At 52.3% G+C, this 15,550-nt stretch overlaps 1 protein-coding gene across 13 annotated transcripts in view; it reads right to left on the bottom strand.

Moving 5' to 3' along the window:
• Positions 1-4,476: 4,476 nt before the first annotated feature.
• The window catches only part of CAMK2G (calcium/calmodulin-dependent protein kinase II gamma), a 57,235-nt gene continuing 46,161 nt past the window's right edge, over positions 4,477-15,550 (bottom strand). For 4 of the 13 annotated variants that reach the window (XM_006835910.1, XM_006835908.1, XM_006835909.1 and 1 more), the window contains 5 exons: positions 12,577-12,621; positions 11,041-11,089; positions 7,292-7,367; positions 6,851-6,945; positions 5,156-5,388 (listed from right to left, as the gene is read on the bottom strand). In XM_006835910.1, the coding sequence (XP_006835973.1) occupies positions 5,156-5,388; positions 6,851-6,945; positions 7,292-7,367; positions 11,041-11,089; positions 12,577-12,621 (498 nt within the window). Of the gene's footprint in view, positions 4,707-5,143; positions 5,389-6,850; positions 6,946-7,291; positions 7,368-9,273; positions 9,388-11,040; positions 11,090-12,576; positions 12,622-13,724; positions 13,794-15,550 lie in introns of those variants that run through there. The other 9 variants (XM_006835906.1, XM_006835904.1, XM_006835913.1 and 6 more) reach the window with 7 other exon arrangements.

The raw sequence follows: 15,550 nt of genomic DNA on the forward strand, positions 1-15,550 counted from the left end.
AGTAGCTGATGAGCTTGAACTGCCGACCCTGTGGTTTATACTGACCTTGTAGTCTAGCGCATTAACCCACAGTGCCACACCAGGGCTCTGTTGTACATGAGAGGGCTTCAAAAAAGTTCAGGGAAAATGGAATTTAAAGATAATGGAATTTTTTTCACCAACTTTTTGAATCTTTCTTGTATGGTTCCTATGACTGGAATCAACTGGGTGTCAATGTGCTTGGGTTTTTTTCCCCCTTCACCTCACCTGTGAGGAGACAACATTGTAACCCCAAAGCAGGTGATATCACTGGAATGTACGAGAAGCCAGAGCACTGACTCCAGAGTCTCTCAGCCTGTTCATTCCTGTTCTCCTTCCCAACCTGGCCCAGGGGTAGGTACAGTGAAAACTACAGCTGAGAGCAGGGACTCAGCAGTTCTACCACACAGGGTCCTTCAGAATCAAATGCTTTAGGGCGAGCTCAGCTGTGGCCTCGGTATGACTCACTGACATGAGAAGAGAACTAGGAGAAAATACACTTGGACTTGTTTTTCCAGGCCTCCGTAAGCGTTCCACCTTTGACAGGGTACAGTCTTACACCATTTCTATCACTCCTCTTAGTGGAAAAGATCTCCGCTATCTTTCTCTGACAGGTTTCCACCTTACACAGTTTCGGATGTTTGCGGGTTTTCCTGTATTACTCTGTCATTCCTGAACAACTCAGAGGGGTCCCTGGGGTCTCTTAGAGAGTTATGAGGGATTCCGAGTAAAGTGTGTGGGAATAGATGAGATAGAGCAACAGGAACTGAAGTCATAGCCAACCAACTGGAGGACTGAGGATAATGTAGCTAAAAAGCACAGAATTTGAAGGAGACCTAATGGGGGGAACTTCTTTCTTAGCTAGACCATTGTGGGAGCTTTGCTGCCACTCTTGTCCCCTCTGCTACTCCTCGTGGGGTCAGTTGTGGGCAATCCCACGCTACTCACTCAGGGTCCTTCAGAATCAAATGATTTAGGACAAGCTCAGTGTTGGCCTGAGTATGACTCACTGACATGAGACAAGAAGTAGGAGAGAATACACTTGGCGATGGAACCCGGAATTAAAGAAGGACTTCAGGGAAGACATAGTTGTGAGAAGTTGATACTCAGGTGAATTACTCATAATGGCAACTGTTCTTTGAAAGTTTATTACTTGCCAGACACTCTTCTAAGAGCTCTACACAAACTTAAAGGAATATACCGGCTCTATGGGATAGGCAGTCCTGGTGTAGCATAAGAACTGGTCTACTAATAACCACAAGGTCAGTGGTTCAAACCCACCAGCTACTCCTCAGAAACTCTATACAGGTTGCTTGAGTGAGAACTGACTCAATTGCACCCAGCAGCAACATGGGATAGGTACTACCATTAATAGCTCCATTTTACAAGTCAGTAATCTGGGGCCCAGAGAAGCCTAGTAACTTGTCCAGGATCACACGGTCAGTCAAACTGGAGAACCTGGGGGATCCAAAGGTGTGCCTGTCAGACGCCAAAGCCCGAGCTCGCAACCACCGCAGTCCAGCTTCAGACCCAGAAGCGGCAGCAATATTTAGGGGAGGGATGCTGAGAGCTATTGGGGGAGCTCGTGGGGGTCGGGGGCACTGCAGAGGAAGAAACCGAAGGGGTCCCTGGGCCTGGGCTGAGAGCGCGCAACACTAACAGGGACTGGGTGGGGATTCCGAGGGGAAACACGGCATGGGGGGCTGGCACAGCAGGAATCAAGGATGGAGGGGCTCTGCGGTCACAGATGGATCTGAAGAACGCACCGGATGTGGGGCATTAAAGGGGAGTGCTGAGCGGAGTCTGGGGTGACATCCAGGCAGCAACTGGGTGGGGAGAACCCCGAGGGTTGGAGGGCGCCCCGTACTAGTGGGGCGAGATGAGGGGATTGAGATAGCTAGAAGCGAGGACACGGGGCGAGGGGCCACCCGGGCAACCCTACGGGTGGTTAGGGTGGCAAGGCTGAGAGGGAAGTCTGTGAAGGAAAGAACTGAGGGCGACCGTGGGTAAGGACCACACTCTGAGAGTGGCAATCTTCTCAAGGGCGGCTCACCCGGCGGACTGGGCGGCGTCCCCGCTGTCCCCGGGCTCCGCCGTGTCCCGGGGCTGCCCGGCTTCCCGGCTCTCGGAGCCTCGGGCCGCGTCGCGGCGGCTCCGCCATCTCCGATCGAACGTTCTGCCGCAGACGAGCCCAACCGCCGCTCCTACCGGGGGGAGGCGGCGCGCTGTCGATCGCGGTGCCCACTCGGTTCTTTGCTGGCTTTGGATCCAGCTTCCACGCGGTCGAGGTACTGGGTAGTCGAACGGTCCTCAGCCACGCTTAGCTGAGGCGCGGTCTCCCCGACGGCGGGCTCCGCGCCCTGCCCTCAGAGGGGCTCCCCCCCGTCCCAGCTCGGTGGCACAGTCCGGCGAGCGTCAGCACCGCGGACGCAGGAGCAGGGGCGTGCCCAGGGCGCGGGCTCGTCCACTCAGCCCTGCGGGAAGGGGGTGGTGGTGGTGCGGATCGGCCCACTGAGGAGTGAGGGACGAGGGCGGGCCTTGACAGCGGGCGGAGTTCTGGGGTGGGGCGAGACCCCTAGCCCACCTCTTCCTCGTCCCAAACTTGCCTCAGTAGCAAGAAAGAGGGGTCAGAGTATAAGGCGACGTTTTATTTTAGAAAGGGCACAAAGGGAGTGGGAGAGGCACTTGGAACCCAGGCTGTTAAAATCTAAGCCCCTGGCCATAAACCTCCAACAGTAGTAACACAACGGACTGTTTAAAGGTTATTTTATTAAATATCTTCAGTTCAAGGTTTCATTGTAACAAAGCTATGGTCTACCGACATTCAGAACAAACACTATTTTAAATTATTTCTAAGTCATCATGCAAAAATTCTGCATCAAATGCCTTCCATTTCCTGTTTAAAAGGTGATTTTTATTATTTTTTTAATAGTCTATTGTCTATAGATGCTGACATTAGCCCCAGAAAGGAATAAGAATGCTAAGAAGTGGGGCTGGAGCAGCCAGATGAAGCTATGGGTCTCAATGAACTCTAAGACCATTTGTCTTCAAGCCAGCAACCCCATGGTGAAGGTGACTGTCGGTGCTGCAGGCGGCTGGGCAGGAGAGGGGCAGGGCCCAGCGGCTGAGGCTGGGGCATGCATGAGGTGCTCAGAGGAGCCTGGCCAAACCCAAGCACCAGCACCTGTCAGTGTGCTGCTCTCCCCAGCCTCCTGGAGAGAGTCCAGGGAACTGGGACCTACCTACCCTTCCCTGCAAAGTGCCAGTATCTCTGGACCACTCTGAACAGCTTACTCCTCCATTCTCTTCTCTGCTATCTGCTTAAAGCATGGATCATTCCCTCCTGGAATGGAACTCTTGGAGCACAGAGAGGGACAATGAATGTAAGAGCCATGGCTCCTGGACACCTCTTTTAGGGGCATGCAAATGGGAGTGGGGTGATGCCCATGCAGATTGTCCAGCAGTAAGTCTATACTTCGTTGGTCAGTGAAGAGGCCTCTTTAAGGAGGACACCTGTTCTTCTTGTCCGAGTAGTTAGGTGAATCTCAGACAGGAACAGAGATGGCCGTGCAGCAAGGGAGGAGGACAAGGGAGGCAGTCCGAAGGGCAGCCTGAATATGCATAGAAACCACCACCAGCAGTACCACCACTGCCTCACTCCTCCCATCTCCCAGGGGCACTTGGCAGAGGGCCCAGGTCCAAATGAGGGTCAGCACGGGGACCACCACCATGAAAAGGCAAGACAAAGATGGTCCAAGTGAGCACAGAAACAGAACTGCTGTTTAGCGGCATGGAGAGGCTTGACCACGGCCTGGCTCTCTCCTTGCTAAGTTATAAGAAAACAAACATGAAGCAAAGTGGCAACCCCTCTCCCTTCCCTGCAAGGGTTCAGGCCTCAATATCAGGGCCCACGTGCATTGTGCATCCTATAGAAATGGATGAATAAGTGAGTGCTTGTCAGACTTAACTCGAGGCTTCTCATTGGCTTCCTCACGAACACACTTGTGCAGCACCAATTCTCTTCCCTTCAACATTACATGGAACAGAGTACAGTACGTCCGGGCCCTCAGTCCTGAGGCCACTGCATCTCCTCTGCCTCCATAGCACACTGGGAGCTCTGCGTTCTCTCCCCAGCAGGTCTGATGGCCACAATGTTCTCATCAGCCTCATTCGAGGCACCCATGCAAGTTCTGAAGAAGTCCATTCCTATACCTGGAGCAGGCAGGCTACTTTGGGGGCTGCAATCACATCATGACCTCGAAGCTCTGTCAGAGTTCTTGTCTGGTCCCCCTGAGTCTGTGGGGGGCCAGAGGCCAAGCTCGCCTCTTCTGGGCTGGTAGCTCCGCCCGCTGCTCATGCCAGGGTGGGCGTCACACAAACTCCTGCCTTCATGCCAGCCCAAGGGCTATCGGTGGTTTTAAAACGCATCATGGTACGGATTCCTTTTTTTTTTTTTTAAAACAATCTTTTTTTTTTCTTTTTTCTTAAATGTAAAAAACACCTCGGTACAGCAGAGACAGACACGAAGGGCGGGCGGGAGGGCTGCATGCAGGGGCGTGCATTGGCTGCTGCCGCTTTGTAATTTAATTGTTTTAAACCTCAAACGAACAGGACCGCCGCTGTCACTCAGGCCCTCCAGAGCCACTGGCTGCGAAGGTTCGACCTCCAGCTGGGATCTCCTAATGCTCCTGTCAAACAGGACAGAATGTGGTAACAGAACAGAGGATGCTGAGTACACACCGGAGTCCCAGGAACTGAAGCACACTGTGCACGTGGTCAAATCTGCCTGAGAAGGTGGGAGATGGGGGGAAAAGCTAATGTTTAAATACAACATTGCCTTACATTTGCTGAGCAGTTACTAGGTGCTTAACAGTATCCTCACAACCACTCAGCCAACTAGGTACCACTCTTTCTTTTCCCTCTTTATAAGCTAAGGAAACTGAGGCTTCAGGAGGGGAAATAACCTGTCCCAGGTCACTCAATTTGGAGTCACGGAAGGGGACCCTAGTTTGACCGCACTGCCCAGACCCCATGGGATGGTCCACACCTCCTCCCCTCCATACCACCTCCCACCGGCCTTTTCCTCCTCTGATCCCACCTGTCCCAGCCCTGCCCCCAGGTGCACCTGTGGCTGAGTTCACTGCAGCGGTGCGGCAGGGGCCCCTGAGCAGTGGTAGTGGACATTGAGCCACTTGCCATCCCGGCGGTGCCAGACCCGAGTCTCCTCCGACTGGCTGGTTCGAGGCCGGCCCTGCCCGTCGATGTACTGGGTGAGGCGGATGTAGGCGATGCAAGCAGCATCCTCCCCGATTACATGAACGTGCGGGTTCAGGATGGTGGTGTGGATGGGCTTGTTGTTCTTGGAGAGGACTGCAGGGGGCAGGGCAGGGTGGAGTAGGTAGGAGGGGCATCAGGCCTGGGGACCTGCATCTTCCTCCCAAACCCTACTTCCAGAAGTCTCACCCTCTCGTCCCAGTCATTCCTAGAATGATTAAGTCCCCCCAAACACCCTTTAGAGGCAGGATACCCAATCACACTGGTCTCCAACTTTATCAACAAAGAGAAAGGTGGTGATCATGATGGCAGCAGCTATTGTTTTAATTAGGCACTGTGTAAGGCTTTCACACGCATGAGCGGTAGCTCTTGATCCATACTTTTCTTCATTGCAAGATAAGGAAACAGCCTCAAAGATTAGCCCACCCAAATCATATACTTGAACCCAGGATTATGTGACCCTAACTAAAATCTATAGTCTGTCTAGATTTTGTAATTGTTGGTTTGTCCCTCATTAGGACTGCACAGTAAACCCACAAAACTCATTCAAAACTGACTTGTGATTACAAAAAAGAAAAAAAAGAAAAAAAAGGGCACCAAAGTTGTCACCAAAACACCAAACTCAGGATATTCCCAGGGTTCCCAGAATCCTCTGGGAGAAAGGCAAAAAAAAGTAGGATTGCTGTTATGAGAATACACTGTACAAATGCTGTTGCTTTTATTGAAATTCACATTTAAGTTCAATTCAAGCGTTAAAGACAGAGGCTACAAGAAACTTTCCCTTGAGCTTCTAGAAGCCCGGGAATTGCCTCTTGTTACTAGAATTCCTGAGGGCGCCTAAGGTTTCCATTTGCAGCTGAGAGGTAGAGTGGGTGATATCAGTGGAGAAAACAGTAGAAAATGAAACTCGGGGTAGGACACGGGGAGGTCCCAGAAAAAGTGAGAAAGTTGTAAAAACGAATGAACCAAGGAATGAATCAAGTAAGGAAGGAGAGGGTCTTGGAGAAAGAGAGAAGGTTGAAGGATGGTGGCAGGGATGGGGCGTCTAAGAACTGTCGAGAGTATCCCCCACCCATTCCAAGACTCCTGCCTACATGGACAGTCAGAAGGATCTTAGCCACAATCTCCAAGCTCAGAAATCACCACCACTGCCCTATTACTTGCTTACACATTCTTATCCTGGTTTTAATTTCCTCTACTGTGAAACCTGCAGACACAGAGCTTCGTTAATTATTTGCTGAGATCATCTAATCTCAAATGGTTTTTCCAATCCTTCTTGGGAAGAGGTGAAGCTTTAAAAGATATCCGGTGAACCTTTTGTGGCGGTTGCCCTGCAAACTCTGCCAGCTTCAAGTACACGGGGCTTGGGAGCTGTCCCTCCGAAAGAGCTAGTTATAGACTGTCAGAGCACAGGAATTAAGTGCACAGACCAGGGGAGCAACAGGCAGGTAAAATAAGTGGAATACAGGTAACTGGGAGTGCTGAAAGTGTTTGGGGACAAAAGCAAAGGGGGGAGAAGGGGCAGGCAGGAGTATTTCAGCAGCACGAACCCACTCACGATTCTCAAAGTAAAACTTATGGAAATCCATTCCTTCCACCAGGTTACCAAGAGCTTCAGGCTCAAAGGAAGTGAGGCCAGGATCACAAATCTTCCTGCAGGGGGAAAAAAAAAGCAGCTGGTCAGTCTCTTATGGGTTTTACTTGTCTCCCTTGTCAGTGGTATTTGTCCTGAAGCTACAAGTTAGTTGTTGCCGGGCTGGACAAAGCCCTTAGGGGTTTGCCTGACCAGGGCTTTTTGCCCGCAGCCAGGACACTGGGGCGAGCTAGATTACAGAGCATCTACCTGATAGGGCTCCCAGCCTAGAGGCCTGGTGTTTAACTCAGACACCTAGTTCCCAAATCCAGCTTTCTCTTCTCCCAGGGTCCCAGCTACTTTCTGAGAGCAAGGAAGGCCTTGAGAGACAATTTGGATCTCAAGGAAATGGGTCTCTCTACTCACGTGTAGGCCTCAAAGTCCCCATTGTTGATGGCCTCAATCAGCTGTTCTGTGATCTTAATGATCTCCTGTTTTCGCACTGTGGGGAACAAAAACCCAGCAATTTACCTGTGTGGGACTGGGGAAGCTCCCAAGGGTCAGAAAGCCTGCCCCCAGTCCTTCAGAGAGTTCCCTAACATCCCTCTGATAAAAACATCCCTCTTCTCTGCCTTTAAGGCTCTTGGCAGAAGAGAGAGGCCACCTTTGTCTCCATCCCCCTCTTGTGGGTGTCAGTAGAGCCAACGGCCCCGTCCTCCTGAAGAAAACACTTCTGTCCTTTGCCTCCTGCTCCATCAACAACCAGGTCTCAGCACACCCTTATCACTAACAGCTGAGGAGGCTGGTATGTCATGCGCACTATACCCAGAGCCAGAGCCTACGTATTGTGTTCCTAGCAGGCTCAGCCTAAGCAGCGGTTGCCACTACCCATTCACTTCTCTCATCCCAAGGGGCTCAGTCAGGTCTCAGTCACAGCCCTGGGCCCAGAACCCAGCCAGGGATGAGAACTCCAAGATGAGGCACAGAGTCCTAGGATGAATACCACAGCCTCTTCACGCTGCACATCGCCTCCGCAGGTTTATAGGGCTTTTCTGGGATAAGGGACCTTGGAACTATCCAAACTCTTCTCTTGACAGCCTCTCCCCAGAGAGACAGTTCCTGTTGCCCTGGACAAGCTTTGGCAAAGCTCTCAATTGCATACCAGCTGTCATAGCAAGGTGTGTTCCTCTGTAAAACCAAGGCAAGGCTCAGGCTGATGGGCAGAGTTGGGGTGCCCTAAGAGCACTCCACCCGTTCCTCAAGACATCCTGCCCCGCGCACTTCCTGGAAGCACCACTATTAGCAGAGGGCTCTGCCAGCGGAGGGGAGGGCTTGGACTGAGCTCATGATAACCCTGACTGCAGCCACACGCTGGTCAGGACCCAAGCCTTTCATGGGAGCCAGAGGCTGCAAGACAAATGCAAGCATTAGAACAGCATCACCGCAGCGTGGCCAGACCTGCCCAGGTAAGGAGCACAGCTGGGTGGGGGTGGTACAGACAAAGGTGCAGCCAGGAAGGGGCCTCATAGCCATCAGCCCCATCAGGCACTATCTTCAGGTAAGTAAACCACAGGTTAGGGAAATCGATGAGCTCTGTCATTCACATTCTAACAGCAAAAGCAGGTGCGTACTCACACATGTGCACGTGTACATCCGCTCCAACCCCACCAAACCCATCTGGAGGACCTGACTGGGGCCCTACGGGTGAAGAGGACTGTACTCAATAAAAACTCTCTCCCACAATCCATGTTTGCGAGGAACAGCAGCAGACAAAGGCATCCTTTCTACAGACAACTGAAAACACCCTTTATTTGTGTATCACAACACTAGGAGGTAGCTACAGTATATTCCCACTTTCCAGATAAGGAAACTGCAGCTCTACGAAGTCAGCTAGGCCACCCATTTTTCCAGGTAGTGTGGCTTGGATTTGAACTCAGGTCTCTCTCACGCCAAATCCCATGCTCTTAATCATGTTAATATGCTGAGCCTCAGGAAAACACCACACCCCCGTTTCTCTCTTTTCGCATTCTCTCTCACCTTGGCCCTCCCTTTAGCCCCCCACCCAGGACCTGATTTCTCACTCCACCCTTCCTCCTGGCTCACTGCTGGGGCAAGGCCCATGGCAGTCCCCAGTGGCTTTCCACTTTCCTCCGTATCACGTTCTTCCACCCACTCTGCAGCTGGTTTTTGGGCCCCAGTCTAAGGGGCCACAGGCCAATGTGCACCCCCCCACCCCCTCTAGGATTAACAGTGCCTCCAAACAGCTCCCCCACCCCTAGCAGAGCCATGCTCCCAAAGCTTACTAAGACGGGCAGCTGGGCTGGGCTGACAGCTCTGGTGGGGGTCCCTGAGGGGCTTCAGGACGAGCCAGGGAGACGGAAGCCAGAATGTGCCTCCCTCACACTTACTGGCTGAGGAGCAGAGAGAAGGCTGGGGCTGCATGCCTGTAGAGGGGGCTGTTCTGTCCCGGGAGCTCCGTCCTTCAGGCACCGAGCTGCCATCCCCAGTGCGGAGCGGGGCAGCTAGCCAGCCAGGGCAGGGCAGGGCAAGGCAGAGCAGCCAAAACAAACAGAACAAGGCAGGTGAGCGAGCAAGCCGGACAGGCCCTGAGCCCGTGGCGCTGCGGAGGGACGCTTTGGGCTGCCGTGGACACTGGCCCACATCCCACGCCGCCACCTTTGCCAGAGAGGCCTCCCAGCTGAGAGCCCCAGGAAGGTGCAAGGACCTGGGTTTGTGGCTTACAAAGGAGCCTTAAAACCGCTTGTACCAGGCCTTGTGCTCATGGGAAGATGTTCTAGGGGACAAGGACACAGGCAAGAGCCAACAGTGAAGGACCCTCCTCCTCTGCCGGCATCCCCAGACCCACATTTCTCTGACCTGAATCCCAGCAGCCCTGGAGGCACTGCTCTAAAATACCAGGAAGTATCCCAGGGCTGTAGAGGCCATTCCAACTCAATTCAACCCTGCCGGAAACAGCAGAGATGCCTCCTAGGGTTTCCAAGGCTGCCAATCTTTACAGAAGCAGACTGCCACGTCTTCCTCCCATGGAACGGGTGGTGGGCTTGAACCACCAACCTTTTAGTTAGCAGGTGAGTGCTGTAGTCACTGCGCTGCCAGGACTCCCTTTTAGGCATGCTTTCTTTTTTTTTTTTTGAGGGAGGGGGATGGGTTTTTCCAAGATTTGGTGTCTCCTTACTGCTCCTATGTCTGCTTTCTCAGTTCTGTCCTACAAAGCTCTCCTCTGGTGTTAAGTGTCGCTGAGTCCGTTCCGACTCAGAGTGAACCTGTATAGGGTTTCCAAGGAGCTGCTGGTGAGCTTGAACCCGCCGACCTTGTGGTTTAAGCTGACATTGCAGTCCAGCGCATTTACTCACAGCGCCACATCAGGACTCCTCTTTTCTGATAGCCTTGTCTACATGTCTAAGGTCACTTGCTGGAGCAAAGGGAGCAATTCCAGGAGGCCAGAGCCAAGTGTCAGGAAAGATTCCCAGGGGCCTAGACACCTTTCCTTGCCACACTCCCTGGCACGCCCGTCAGCTTCAAGCTTTGGCTGGTACTCTGAACCAAATGTGATCAGATAAATATCAGAGTCCCCACTCCACCATTCATGCCAAGGCCTCACGACTTGGGTGACAGTTGCCTGGAACTGTCCTGGTTTTAAAATGGAAGGTTTTGCATCAGTTTCTAAAATTTAAATTTGATGATACTTAGCCTAGGAAATGATGTCTGGAGAGACAAGGGATGGGTTTCACATCCCAGGAATTCCTTCAGCCTCCAGAAAACTGAGACACTACCTGTGACTCAGAACCCTTGTGGTCTATCTACTTCTTCCTGTAGGGACTAGAGATGTCCCTGGTATGGGAATGTCAAATCATTATTAGCAACACAAAGTTATCTGAGCCCTAAATAGGTGCCTTAATAGGTCCAGGAAAATCTCTAGTTTGGCTTTTCTAGACTTGGGGTCAAAGAAGAGAAGCTTCTTCTCAAGTCAGCAGCCCCAGACAGGAGCCTCATATTTTGGTCTACAGAAAGTACCTTTCATGCCAAACTCACTGCTGGGGTACTGGGAGCCACCATTCCCAGTTCTTGGGACTGACAAGACAGGAACCCCATTGGAGTCAAGATACTTGGGTCCCTGTGGGGGGTCCTTTCTTCCTGAAGGGCCCAGCACCTACCTTTAAGGTCCTCATCTTCTGTGGTGGTATTGCAGCTCTCTGTGGAGCCCTGTAGGCCAAAAAGAACACATTCCTGGGTCCTCCTATTTGCCTGGGTCCTTGTAAACTGAGGAAGCCAGGCACAATAAAAGTAGGGTATGTGCTCCTGCATGGGGTGCTATGAGGAATCACGGAAATTCTCCTTTTAGCCTTGCCACCTGACTCTTAACCAAACTCTGGATTTTCAAGTTCCCGCCCAGGATTGTTGCATCTACTCAGTTCTTTGGGCCAAAATCTAGTTATCTTGGTTCTTTCTTTTTCCCTTATACCCATCCCAATGATGTAATCTGAAATGAAAGCTGTCCATTCTGCCTCCAAAATAAAACCCTGGTCTTACCGCTTCTCTTCAACGGCACACTATGACTGAGCCCAAGGAACCATCATTTTGTACCTTAATAACCTAACCGCTTCCTGGTTTCCGTGTTTCCTCCCTCAATCCTGCCCCACAACATGGATCTTTTGAAGCATAAATCGGATTATATTACTCCTTTACTTAGACGTGCTGATGGCTTCTCATGGCTGCGAGAATAAAATGCAAACTCTTTCCAGGCCCTACAGAGCACCGTGCTCCTTCCACCATAGCACCCTCCTACCACGCTGTCCTTGCTCACCAAGCTGAGAGCTCTGCCTGCCATCCTGTCTTCCTCTTACCCGCCAAGCCTCTACACCTGCAGTTCCTTCTGCCAGGGCACTCAGCCCCCAAGCTTGTTGGCCTGCCTTGTTCTTGTCGTTCAGTTTTTAGCTTGAATTGCACCTCCTGAGTCCCTTCCTGGACTGCTTGATTAAAGGCTGTGAACACTAGCTCTTGACTTGGTACCATATAGCACTTATTTTTATTGGATTATATCTTATTTGATTATTGTTTTAGGCTCCCCCCCCCCCCACATCCACACACACCTCCCACCTCTTCACTAAACTGTCCCTGGGGACAAGGATTTTGTCTTGTTATCTTGTCACCTCTGTAAACCACAGCCATGGATATTGTTTGGACTCAATAAATACTTACTAAGTGTTAGTAAAAACAGAGACCAGACTGTTGGGATCATAAGCGAGTGAAACTGCAGGGAATGCTTGAGAGTCTGATTAGATGCTTGCTGGTTTCTTTAGTTAGCCTTTGCTCTCATGTCAATGACACATGTAATGGAGGGAGGTTCTACTGTTATCCCCAACTGACGGTATCCCCAACTGACGGTATCCCCAACTGACGGATATAGACTCTGAGGGTAGAATGGTTAAGTGACCTCGCAGTACCACAGAGACAGGATTCAAACCCAGGACTGTCTGACCACAGTGCCTGAGCTGGGCACCACTATGTATAATGCCATTTCTAGTAGGGTAGCCACAAACAGGCACACACTAGCCAGCCTAGACTCTGCAAACACCTCAACCTCAGGGTGCAGCCTGTACGCTGCCAAACCACAGAGCTCTTTGCCCCCATGACCCAGCCCACCTGTTTCCTGCTGACCTGGAAAGCAGATGGCTTGGGGGGCCACTCACCTTGATCCCATCTGTAGCGTTGTGTACCACAGTAGTTTGTGGTTCCTGTAAGAGAAGATGAGAATTACTTTCTGAACTTGGGGACAGACCTACATACAGCTTGACCCCGAGAAATCATGCCCTCTACCCGGTACTCTGGTGACACTATGATGACCACTGAGGCCAGGCCATCAGCCATTCCCACAAGACAAAATATTCTGTCTCAATAAGGATTCCAAAGAGCTGGAAAGCCTCAGATTTAAGGAAAGGACCTCGCGGGTCGAATCAGACGCCAGGGAAGCCCTGAGGACAAGGCCTTCAGTCCCTGATTCATGCTGGTGTTGACACTTTTCCCAGAGTGCAGTCATGGGCAAGTCTACTGGAGGAGCGCTGGGATTTCGGACACAGGCCAGGCCCTGCTAACAGTGCTCATCAAGGGTGTGCGGGAGGCAGGGTCCTAGGGAGAGCAGATGAGAAGGTCTTCCAGAAAGACCCCATATACTCCCTCGGCAAGCTGAGCCCGGGAACAGCCGGCTTCACTCACCTTTCCCTTACAACACCGTCAGGCAGCAGGAGACCCCACAGGAAGTAAAGGAATAGCCGGCACAGTGGCCCCTCCCTCTCACTATCCCCTAGCTCAGTCTCCAGCAACATAGCAGAGGGAGCTCTGAGAGCCCCCCCGAACCCCCTCAAAGCCCAGAAAGAACTCAGACAGCACAGGGCTCACTATGAACCCAAAGACCTCAGCACCTTCCAGACGTGGGGGTCACAGCCCTCCTACTTGCTCCTGCCTTTGCAAAGAAGAGGCTGAGGCGAGTTTTATGAGGAGGCCTCTGAGAACTGATGGTACCAAGAAAGCTCCTTCCAGCCCACACAGCAGAGCCATCAGGGGTCCCTGCCTGGGGCTGGGAGATTTAGCTGAGAGCCCTAACTACTACTTCCCCCCACCAGCGAAAGGAGCAGGAGCAGCAATTCTGTCGTGCAGGAAGGGGCATGGCCAAGTGGGACAATGAAGGGGACTGGCCCTCAAGTATACAAAGCAGCCTACTCTACAGGGGCCGAGAAAGGAAAAAGGCTAGGAAGTCTGGGAAGTGGGGACAAGAGGAGGAAGAGGGGAGAAGCAGGAGGCAGCCAGTGGCAGAGGCAGAGAAGCTGTAATCAGGAGGTACCATGGCCGTCTGCAAGGGCGCGGGCTCTTGGGCTGGGTTTACGAGACTGTTTTTGTTGTTGCTCTGTGGCTGAGACAAGAAAACAGATGGTTTAGTTCCTCCAGAGTCACCCAGGCAGCTCAGAATCGACACCCAGACCTCCCTTGTCCCCTGGCCCGGCCTGGCGGAGCTGGCCTGAGACGGTCTCCATAACATTCTATGAGTGGATAATGGCTGGAGAGATGAACAGAGGGGCTCTGGAGGCATCCTCACAGTGAGACACCACCCCAAGAGGCTTGTTTTCAAGCAACTCTCCAGGTGCCATCTCCTTACGCAATCAAACTTGACCCGAAGAAATGCAGAATCTTCTCCCCACTTTACAGGGAGGGAGAGAGAAGGTGTAGTTTATAAGGAAGCAGAACACAACTGGGAGACTCTGAGTCCCACATTTGTGGGCTGTCTCCTGCTGCTCTTTTCTACACCTGGATTTCCTTCCCCTTAAAAAACCAGTTTGAAGCCTGAACTGCAAAGGAGAAGAAGAAGAAAAGACAGATACTTGGCCTAGGAGATAGTGTCCAGAGAAGCAAGGAATGGAATTCAATGTTGAATACAAACTGCATCCCCTGGCCCTGAGGGACAGAGAGGACTGTGTTGGCCACTTTTCTGCCTGGCAGAGCACCAAAGGAGGAGCAGGGGAGTTCAGGTGGGGGCTGTGGCTACAGTCCCAGAACCCAGCCCCCAAGAACAGGTCACCATTCCTACCAGCAGCACCATCAAGGATATATCCTTGTCTTTCAAACCATGACCTGGCGTGGCAAAGTCCCCAGGTGGGGAGTCAACTGAAGCTCTCTGCCTTATGATCCCTTAACCAGCATACTCAGACTCACCGCGGTCCCTGCAGGGTCAGGGGCCACAGGGGAGCAGCCTGACACCTGTAAGGTCCACAGGTAGAGAAACAAACAGGTGGCCCCTGTCTCTGGACAGGGCACAGAGAGAACACGGCGACAGAAAGGACATGCCTCTTCTCTCCCAGCTGTCCAGCCTGTCCTACTTCTTGCCCAGAAGTCTCTTTCATGGCCCCTTGGACCAGACTACCCCAAGCTTCTGTCTAGTGCTGAGAGACTCCTAAGCGCAGGGCTGAGCATGGAATCACTAGTCAGACACTAAAAATGCTAAGTCGGTTTCACTGAACTCTGCAGCATAGAAAAGAGGAGGTCCCAGGAAGAGTCTAGATGTGGTTCTAAACTCCTGCAAACTTCAGCTTGCTTCTACCGAAACTGAAATTAGGAAGGAGCAAGACCCCTCCTGGCTGCAAGTGCTGAAGAGGTCCTGCTTGCAAAGCCCCACTGAGAGAAAAAGCGCACAGGTGGGGGTGAGGACTCCAGGGTGCCCACCTGGAGTCCTCGTGTCTGCAGAGGGTGGAGCTGTCACCCCAGAGGGCGGAGCTGTGGGATTAATGGATGGTTTCATAATGACTCAAGCGGCTGTGTCTCATGAGAAAGAAGATGCATTCACTGGAGTCTCCACAGGTCCCCTGAGGGCTGGGTGGGAAGGATGAACCCGAGCACAGCCTGGTAATGGGCACTTACACAAGGGAAAAGGCCAGGAGAGCGGGGCTTGGAGCCATGAGCCTACAACCAGCTCATCTGCCAACACACATTTGCTCACTGGCCGCAGGTCTTCAGGAAGAGGCTGCTTGTGCCAGTGGGCAGGGCCTCTCCTCCTGAGAGACAGTGAATTGGGGAGACCTCCCCGAGCTTGCTGCCTGGCCTCATTCCGTGCCAGCTTCACTTCCTGTCCTGGACTACAGGGGGCCGTTAACCTCCACAGCAGGGTGTGCTGTACCA

The sequence above is a fragment of the Chrysochloris asiatica genome, unplaced genomic scaffold (assembly GCF_000296735.1).
Source record: "Chrysochloris asiatica unplaced genomic scaffold, ChrAsi1.0 scaffold00020, whole genome shotgun sequence".
NCBI classification, from domain to species: Eukaryota; Metazoa; Chordata; class Mammalia; order Afrosoricida; family Chrysochloridae; genus Chrysochloris; species Chrysochloris asiatica.